The sequence below is a fragment of the Quercus suber genome, unplaced genomic scaffold, assembly GCF_002906115.3.
Source record: "Quercus suber isolate HL8 unplaced genomic scaffold, Cork oak 2.0 scaffold_75, whole genome shotgun sequence".
NCBI classification, from domain to species: Eukaryota; Viridiplantae; Streptophyta; class Magnoliopsida; order Fagales; family Fagaceae; genus Quercus; species Quercus suber.
In genome coordinates, this window is record NW_027069540.1 from 76,687 (window position 1) to 87,154 (window position 10,468).

Consider the following 10,468-nt stretch of genomic DNA (forward strand, 5'->3'; position numbering starts at 1 on the left):
TATGAAGGGAGATCTACGTAATTCCCTAGTGCCTAATTGCTAGCATTGATTGAGCTAAAGTTTTGGACATTTTTCTGATTCAATATCCAATCATGTTTTCATGATTTAGACTATATTACCACTCCCATAGTCCCATGCAATACAGAACTAAAAAAAAAAAAGGATACATTCTAAGCAATACAGCTCATAAAGGATGATACTGCAAGTTTAAGCCCTTTGCTACAAACCCAGCTAACTGGGCCACCATGGTACAGCTCTTACATTAAATTCATAGCCTCAGTTTACTCAGTGGTATACTCACACTTCCAAATTACCCATATCTTTCTTTCACTGTTTTTTTTCTTCTTGGCTGTAAAGTCAGTGTAACCTCTCCTAGCCATGGGCTTAATCTAGCTAGTGCTGCCTTTCTTTATTATTTTTTATCTCTCTCTCTCTCTCTCTGATTTTTTCATCTATTTAAACTTACTCCCCAGTACTTATTTATCATCTATCATTGGCTGCACTAACACTGCTTTTAGAGCATAATACTGCCTTTAGAAAGAGATGGGACATCACTCGTGCTGTGACAAGAAAAAGGTGAACAGAGGACTATGGTCACAGGAGGAAGATGAGAAACTTATCAACTTTATTTCAAACAATGGCCATAGTTGCTGGAGCTCTGTCCCAAAATTTGCTGGTAACATTATTACTGCTCCCTTGTCTCTCATAATTGCCCTCGCTTTATAGCTTTCATGGATTCCTAGTATTGTTTCTCAAAATTTATTTATTTATTTATTTATTAATTTATTTTTTTCGGTTACGTTGTATGGCTTCTACAAAGCAGGCCTGCAGAGATGTGGAAAGAGCTGTAGACTAAGATGGATAAATTATCTCAGACCTGACTTAAAACATGGGCGCTTCTCCCCAGAAGAAGTGGCCCTCATCACTGAACTTCACGGCATTCTAGGAAACAAGTACCATCTCATTTTTCTTTTGCAAAAATATTTAAAATATTACTAATTTTATTTTGAAAAATGCTAACTAATACTCTTAGGGTATTCGTTAATAATTCATTTAAAGAAAGTTTTTATAGGGAAAAAAAAATTAAAACCATTAATGTTTTGACAACTTTTCTCATTTCCCATAAAAGTGATGTCAAAACATTCCTAAAATGGATTGTTAACTAATACCCTAAAAGTACTTGTTAGCATGACCCTTTTATTTTATACATATTTATAAACTTCACAAACCGGATAATAAATATCATTAATGTTAGGTTCTAAGTACTTAAAAACTAATGTATTATAGAACTCTAATTTGTATTGTTGGCAAACCATGATCAAAACAGGTTGTTAGTCTTGTTTTAGACTTGCTCAAAGTATATCTTTTATGTAAAGTTGGAATCGAGTTAACTGCAGAATTGAGTGTGCAATTCTGACTGACTCGATCGATAAAAAATTAGGCTCGATCAATCGAAGGTCGTGCAGATTGTTTTTTCTACAGAATTTCCAACTCAACCCGAAGCCCATATGACATGTAGGTCTTTATTTTTTGCCCTAGGTGTAAAAGGGAAACCCTAGCCACATTTTAGAGGTTGCTCTATTTGTTATGTGTGTGAATCTCTTGTGAGATCTGAGAGGTTGGTGCCTTCACACATGCTTAGGATTATCAAGAATGAGATTTCATTGAGAGCTTGATGATCATTCAATTGCTGCACTAAAAAGCTTAAAGATACACAAGCAGGAGTGCTTGTACTTGCTGGAGAATCCAAGAAAGAAGGAGTACATGGTCTCGGAGCTTGCGCGTGATCATTTCAATAAGTTTTCTATTGGTGGGTAGCGATAGGATGTTAGTGGTCTAAGTCATTATTGTAAAACTTCGATTCTTTCATAGTAGATTCAGGTTTACCTTGAGTATAGCTAGGTTAAATCCTCCTTAGTTTTTTTACCTGTTTGATTTTTCTAGATCATCATATCTTTGTATTCTTTATATTCCGCACTTTACATTGATATGATTATATGATTGTGTTAACCTAGATCTGAAATTTGGACTAAGTAATAACTTGGCTTATTAACTAAGTTAATCCAAATGTGTTTTAAGGAGTCTAAAAACAAACAAGTGGTATCCGAGCGAGTAGCTCTCTTGTTGTAGATCTTTTAATCTCTGAGCTAATCCTTAACCCTGTTGTCATGGAACACGGATACTCTCTAGTTATTCATCCTTACTTTGATGAGAATAATTATGCTTATTGGAAAGTAAGGATGAAAGTATTTCTAAAATCTATTGATGAGAGAGTCTGGAACTTCGTTGAGTACAGATGAGAGAAGCCCATTACTCCTGTGAGTGAGTGGCAAACTTCTCAAAAAGAAGCAGCCACGTTCTATAGCAAGGCTATGAATGCTATCTTTAACGCTGTTTCTATGGAGGAATTTAAGACAATCTCTAATGTTGAGGTTGCACACACTGCTTGGAATATCCTCCAGACTGTGCATGAAGGCACAAAGGTAGTCAAAATTAATAAGTTGCAGCAATTAACATCTAGATTTAAGAGCATTAAGATGTTTGATGATAAATCATTTGATGAATTTTATGCTAAACTTAATGACATTGTTAATTCTGCATACAACTTGGGTGAAATCTATGATCAACCTAAAATTATTAGGAAGATTCTTAGATCTTTAACTGAAGATTTTAGACCCAAAGTGACTATCATCACTGAAAGCAAAGATGTGGACTTCATCCCTGTTGATGAACTTGTAGGATCTCTTCAGTCTTATAAGTTGGACCTACCCAAAACTAACAAATCCAAATCAATGGCTCTTAAGTCAGTTAATGATGTTAAGGTTGGTGGGTTTGATGATGAGTTCTTTGCTACAGAGATTGCTTACCTTACCAAGAACTTTAGGAATTTCCTTAGAAACAGCAACAAAAGGGCAAGAGGTAAGAACACTATTGAACCTAGAAATTTTAGGAAGAATGATCCCACTAAGATTAGCAACATTGAGAAACCTAGAGAGAAAATAGGTCAATCTTCTAATAATTCTATGGGTCCTTAATGTTTTGGATGTCAAGGGTATGGTCACATAAAATCTGAATGTCCTACATACTTGAGGTCTAAGGGTAAGGTTATGGTTGTAACCCTTAGTGATATGAAGTTTCTGATGATAAGTCTGTTTCTGACAACGATGGAAACTTTATTGCTTTCACTGCTACTGCTGTAGTTAATGAAAGCGTGTTTGTTGAAGAGAGCCCTTCTGATGGGAAACTTGTTGAGAATGTAGATCTTCAAGAAGCCTACAATAAACTTAGCAAAGTTGCTGTAAAGGATACTATGAATGTTGATCTTGGCTTGAAGAAAATTGCATCTCTTGAGCTTGATAAGAAAATTTTGGTTGTGAAACTGTTTGATGCTAATGAACTTTTGAACAATGTGAAAACTGAGAATATGATTTTGCTTGATAAAGTTAAGAATTTCGAACTTGAACTATCTATTGCTAGAGAACAATCTATTAAATCTGTAAACTCCAAACTTGATCACATTTTGAGTGTTCAAAAGTCTCCATCTGACAAAACTGGCTTAGGTTTTGTAGAAAGTATCTTTGTGTCTGCACCTAATTCCACAGACTTTGTTCCTTCTTCTTCCTCTGAACCCCTTGTGAGTGAGACTGTTAAACCTATAGATGACACACTTCCTAGGAAGATTAGGGTTGATCTGAAAGAGTCTAAACCTAAGGAGTCTACCATTTCTAAGGACAAGTTGCATGGTACGTCTGCTTGGGTTTGTCATTTTTATGGAAAGTCTGGGCACATTCGTCTAAACTGTTTCAAGTTGCAAGCTGCTACGCGATCAAATAAGCCAAAAGTGTATGTGCCTCAAGCACAAGATCCTATGGTACTTATTGGTGAATTGGTAAAGGCTCTCAACCTTTATTCCAATCTTGGAGTTGGAAATCACTCTAATGTGAATAAGAACTCCAATGCTCAAGGTGCATCTAAAAAATTTTGGATGCAAAATGCTCAATTTAATTGAGTCTTTCTAACATGGTTCTTGTGCTTTATTGCTCTACTCTTTGTGACCTTTGTTTTTTGGTTTTTGTTTTCTTTTTGTTTCTAGGACTTGCATTGCATAACATTCATACATTTCATTTTAGGATTGTTTTTTGTTTCTTCTTTTCAAAATAAAAAAATAAAATAAAATAAAAAGGAAAAAGGGAAGCAAATTGTGTTTTGTATTTAGTTTCTTGGTTTTGAAAACAAGATTGGTCAATTTATTTTCATATAACATGTCTTTGTACCTTATTTAGCTTGAATGAGCTTATTTCTTACACTTTACTAGTTGTAGCTTTGTAGTGCATGTTGTGTGGGAAAGATTTTTATGGTTTTTGATCATTTTGTCTTGATCTTGAAGTCACATGTCTTTGAATGTCGGACTTGAACCTTTTGAGAAAGGCATAAATAACTATCTCACCACTGTTCACTAGCCAATAATGAACACCTTAGTGTATATCGTAAGATTTTATGTTCAAGAAAGTGTAGCACATGCACAAAAAGAACATAAGGTGTAGCATCGATTTAAATGCTAAAATTGGTGTGTACATTATTGGACTTAAAGTTAAATCTAACAACTAAAATTGGTGTGTACATTATCTCGGTTATTTTAATAAGTTTCTAATCAAATAAAATTAGTGTGTACAATATGAGGCAAATCAAGAAACTTACATGATTGCATGAGGCAAATCAAGAAACTTACATGATTGCAAGCTTATGATCTAGGAGATGTGAGAATTATATGATGTAACTCTTTAGGTGACAGTCTCTTTCAAATTTTATGTGATGAATTTGTAGACTTTGTATTTGATTTCTATTCACATATCACTTCACATGTATCTCAAACTTTTGTTAGTTGCACACACTACACAAGTTACTATTTGCTAAACTTTGTATATGTTATTGTGTATGTCTTTGGTTTGACCAACCAAGTTTGAAAATTCCTTGAGTTTTATGCAAAACATATTTGATGCTTGAGAATTTAAGAGAATGGATCGAAAATCTTATTTTTGGGAAAACTTGGTTCAAAACTTGTGTTTTTGAAAAACATTTCATCTCATACTCATGCATTTTATTTTGAAAATTCAATGCTTTAAGAAGTTTCTGCACAAAATTTCTTTGTTTTTCAAAAAAAAAAAAAATTCTAGAATTTCGATCCATCAAATCTGTTCCTCGATCAATCGAAATTACGACAAAATTCTTTGGTCAGCCTCGGTCTGTTTTGATCGATCGAACCTAAATTTCGATCAATCGAAAATCGTATGTAGAGTTTTTAAAAAGAAGATTTTTATGTGTTCAACTTACTTTTCAAAAAGTTTTCAAACACTTTCTCTCTCCATACAACTCAGTCAATGCTCGAATCAAGTTTTCTGTCATTTTCCTCCATTCTGTTTGCGAGGTTTTTCTCTCTCCCAAGGCCGGTAAGACACTTTTACCCTTTCTTTTGCTTTTATTTTCATTTTTCATGCATAAAATCATGGATTATTTGGGAAATTTCAAACCTAAGAATTTTGGGGTTTTTGATGATTCAAGCCATATTTCTTAAAATTGATCAATGGGTTTTTGTTGGGGGATGTTATAAACATGTTCTTGATGTTTTAATTTGATCAATTTGGTGAATTGTGAGAAATTGAAAATTCTAGGGCTTGAATATACCCGAATTGGGGATTTTGTTCAAATTGAGTTTAATTGATGAAATTGGCTTGTTGGATTGATTAATTTGATCATGATAAACTGTTTTCTAGCTTGTGCGATGATCAATTGGTCAATTTGGTACAAATTGAACAAGTGGTTTTTCAAAACTTTGGGGTTTTTATTCTAAACTCTATGCTCAAGCCAATTTTGTGATTCTAACCTCAAATTGAACTTATTATCACTGCATTAGAGCATGCATTATGGCATTTCTCTATTCATGCATCATATAGATTGTTCTTTCTTTTTTTTCTTTTTTCTTTTTTTTTGTGCTAACTTGCAGTCTGCCCTTGGTTTTTCTTTTTGTTCTTTTTGGTTTTGTCCTTGTGTCTTGTCCTTACCCTAGCACCATGCCTAGGAAGACTAGAGCCCATAGGACTTCCTACTTTTCTTCTGCTCCTTCCCCTTTAAGCGATTTGTTTCCAAGTGAGAAAAATCGAGAGCTTTATGAGTCTTTAAACGTTAAGAGAAAGATTTGGTCAGAGCGAAAAGTGTTGCTAGATGAGCTTGATCCAACCATTAGCGCTCATTTGAGTGTAGGGGCTGGCTACTATTGTTGGATATTGGTCCTCCACCACCTGCTACCCTAATTTAAGAGTGCTACTCGAACCTCTCTATTCACGTCTATGATTCCAACACTTTAGTAAAGAGTTGGATATGAGGTGTAGAGTTCACCATTACTCCTACCGGAGTGGCTGATGCTCTTTGGGTACTGTTGGTCCAGCACCCTATTTATCCCTATGATGAGTCCCCTCCCTTGGACAACCTCATGTCTTATATCACTAGGTCTTCTATCCAGTGGGGGTCTGTTCCTTGAATCACCACTGCCGAGCTTATTGAGTTACACTATCTTTTCTTTAGGATAGTGTGTCATTTTTTGTGGCCTATCACTCATTTGTTTCTTCGTTCTGTGAATGAAGTTTATAGGAGTTCTTCTACCGCTTATGCTCTTTTTCATCCTGTTTTCATTGACAGGATTTTGTTGTTTTTAGGTTTAGATGATTTCTCCACTTCTAAGCCTACACATAATTGCTCCCATAGGTGCCTCCTTTCTTAGGCAGAGGGTTGCTCATATGAGAGAGAAGTCTAAACACTCTCGTGTTGAGCCTTCTGGTACCACACCCCTCCCTTCTTCTATGAGTATTACTTTTGGTGAGGCGTTTGCTGATCATATTGCTGCTGCTGCTGTTGCTGTTCCTCCACCATCTACTTCGGATGACTTTGACATTCGTCGTACTTTGGAGACTGTCTTGACCATTCAAGCGGCTTAGGGTCAGATTTTGGTGGACATGCTTGATTAGCTCTGTGCTTTGCGAGCAGATTTGGTGCATCTTTGTCATTTGCCTTCGCCACCTCCTTTTGATGATGGACTCTAATTGCCCTTTGGCATTCCATCACAATAAGGGGGAGTACGTTTGGACACCTATAAAGGATTTTTGTAGTTAAGGAGAGATTTTTGTTAGTTGGAGCTTGTGGAATTGTTTAGATTGTATCTAGGTGCTTCATTGTGTATGTATCATTTTTGGCTCTTGATGTATTGTTTTTGGGCTGTTCATGATAAGGGGAGATTCATTGTTTTATATTTTTCTTGTTTCACTACTCATTGATTTATATTTATGAGTTATTCATGATATACATCTTATTTTTGTTTTACTTGTATTTTCCACATATGCGTTTATGCGTTTGTTGAGTATTTCAGGAAATATATAGGTTGATTCAGTTGTGTTGTTATTTATACTTGCAACTGATGGATAATAGTTAGGTTGAATTATTTTGTAATGGGCATTATTTTTGTAAAGGGCTTTTTCTTGTAACTTTGAGCATAGTGTTTGTGTTTTGTTATAGATTGCCAAAGGGGGAGTTTGTTAGGTTCTAAGTACTTAAGAACTAATGTATTAGAACTCTAATTTGCATTATTAGCAAACCATGATCAAAACAGGTTATTAGTCTTATTTTAGACTTACTCAAAGTATATCTTTTATGTAAAGTCGGAATTGAGTTAACTGCAAAATTAAGTGTGCAATTTTGACTAACTCAATCGATAAAAAATTAGGCTCGATTGATCGAAAGTCGTGCAGATTGTTTTCTCTGCAAAATTTCCAACTCAGTCCTAAGCTCATATGACAAGTAGGGTTTTATATTTTGTCCTAGGTATAAAAGAAAAACCCTAGCCACGTTTTAGATGTTGCTTTATTTGCTATGTGTGTGAATCTCTTGTGAGATCTGAGAGGTGGTTGCCTTCACACATACTTAGGATTATCAAGAATGAGATTTCATTAAGAGCTTGATGATCATTCAGTTGCTGCACTAAAAAGCTTAAAGATACACAAGCGGGAGTGCTTGTACTTGCTGGAGAATCCAAGAAAGAAGGAGTCCATTGACTCGGAGCTTGCACGTGGTCGTGTTAGTAAGTTTTCTATTGGTGGGTAGCAATAGGATGTTAGTGGTCTAAGTCACTATTGTAAAACTTTGATTCTTTCAAAGTGGATTTAGGTTTACCTTGAAGATAGTTAGGTTAAATCCTACCCAAATTTTTTACCGGTTTGATTTTCCTGGGTCATCATATCTTTGTGTTCTTTATATTCTGCACTTTACATTGATATGATTATATAATTGTGTTAACTTAGATCTGAAATTTGGACTAAGTAATAACTTGGCTTGTTAACTAGGTTAATTCAGTTGTGTTTTAAGGGGTTTAAAAACAAACAATTAATAACACGACACGTCAACAACCTAACAAATAAATTATTGTAAATTTTTTTATATTTTATTTAATATGTAATAATTTAGCTCGTAAATCTATTTAGTAAATTTAATAAGATCCTCTTTTTCTTTTCTTTTCTTTTTCTTTTTTTTTATTATCATTATTATTCTTATCATCACCCTCATGCATCATGAATATCATTTATTTTTTTTATGTAAGAGGAACTTTTTTCTTATTTGGACAGGTGGGCTCAGATAGCCAAGCAACTGCCAGGAAGAACAGATAATGAGGTCAAGAATTTTTGGAATACAAGCATAAGGAAGAAGCTAACTTCTCATGAGGTTCCTGCAATAGCCACCTTTCCTGATGTGCACTTTAATGGTAACTCTGAGGAAGGTCTTTTCTCTCTAAATGCAAACCCTAATTGGATCCTAAACTCTCAGCAAGACCAACTATACCTTCCCACTCCAACCCCAAATTTGCAAGGCTTTGATCATGGTGATCTTAAATTGGAGCAAACCAATTTTGGCGCCAATTTGGTTCAATTTCCACCCCCAATGGCACCACCATCAGATTCTTCCTCCTATGACCCACTCTGGTCATTAGGATATCAGCCTCATGAAAATTTTGATCCCAATCAAGAACATCAAAATTTCTGCAGTAGTGGAGCAACACAACATTATATTGGTGATAAGCTTATTGGCCCAAGTATCACTACACCAAATTATGATGAGGATCCATTAATAGTGCCCATGATTCCAAATCCTTGTGAGATTATTAATGGTAATTTTGATCCTAATCAAGAACATCAAAATTTCTGCAGTAGTGGAGCAACACAACATTATATTGGTGATAAGCTTATTGGCCCAAGTATCACTACACCAAATTATGATGAGGATCCATTAACAGTGCCCATGATTCCAAATCCTTGTGAGATTATTAATGGGCAAAAACTGACGTTTTGCATTCCCTTCTCACCCGCCTACTATATACACCCTTATACCCATCATATTGAGAGAGCTTCCAGAGAGAATTTTGTGAGAGAAAACCCTAGAGAAATACAAGATTGATTCATCCCTAATCTTCATCTAAAGAGACTCTACAAATTCCTCTACTCTCTTCCTCTCCATTGTCATACCCTTGAAGAGGTCATTACCAAACCCTTGTCTCACCACACCTACGTCTGTGAGAAGGTCCATTTGGTGTTTTGGGAAGCAGTTTGGAAAGGAACCAATATACATTGGTTGATGCTATGGTCAAGTAGCGAATCCGGGAAGCTAGAGAAGAAATAGGTTCGGCGTAATCTCGTTGGAGCAAAAAGCTTGGAGGGCTTAGGTACTTTGGTAGATTAGGCTTGGAGGGTCATCTGCTGTTCATGTATCCCAACTACATTCTTTAGTGGATTATGACCGCTTGGAGGCGGCGGAGAGGTTTTACGCCGAGGACTTCGGTTTCCTCTTCAATAACACATCGTGTGTTGTCCATGTGTTTGCATCTTCTTCCCTTACCTTTGCCTTATATTTACTGCTGTGGATGTGTTTATATTTGGCTTAGATTGTTCTATCAATTCTGTTATAAAGCTTGTTATCATATCCCGCACATTAATTGTTTGATATAAAGCTTGAATTGGTATTTTTGTAATTTGGGTCTAAACGTTCAAAGGTGTTTTATACCCTTTTTGAACTTTCATATATATATATATATATATTTAAATGTCATCAACGTAAAAATTATCAAATTAATGGAAATATATACTATTTCATGGGATAGATAGATATTATCAAATTATTAGAGATATATACTATCTTTTGGGATAGATTTATGTTAATCACCTCTTGAAGAATTTGGATTGTCCTTATCCCTTAATAATCAAGTTTTGTAGCTTGATATTCTAATAAAATAATATTAATTTAATAATATTAAAATTTTGAAAATTTAGATGATAAATATTATCTAAATTAAATTTTTGCATGTTAAATATTATCCCTTAATTTAAGAAATATATCCTAACAAATAAAAAATAATGTTAATCTAATTTTATTTAAT

The 10,468-nt window shown here is 34.8% G+C and overlaps 1 protein-coding gene across 1 annotated transcript in view; it reads left to right on the forward strand.

Annotated features, from left to right (window-relative positions):
- Positions 1-543: 543 nt before the first annotated feature.
- LOC112008198 (transcription factor MYB24-like) overlaps positions 544-10,468 on the forward strand; it is a 10,200-nt gene continuing 275 nt past the window's right edge. Inside the window, exons 1-3 of the mRNA XM_065773468.1 lie at positions 544-676; positions 824-953; positions 8,667-9,210. Of these exons, the coding sequence (XP_065629540.1) occupies positions 544-676; positions 824-953; positions 8,667-9,210 (807 nt within the window). The remainder of the gene's footprint in view (positions 677-823; positions 954-8,666; positions 9,211-10,468) is intronic.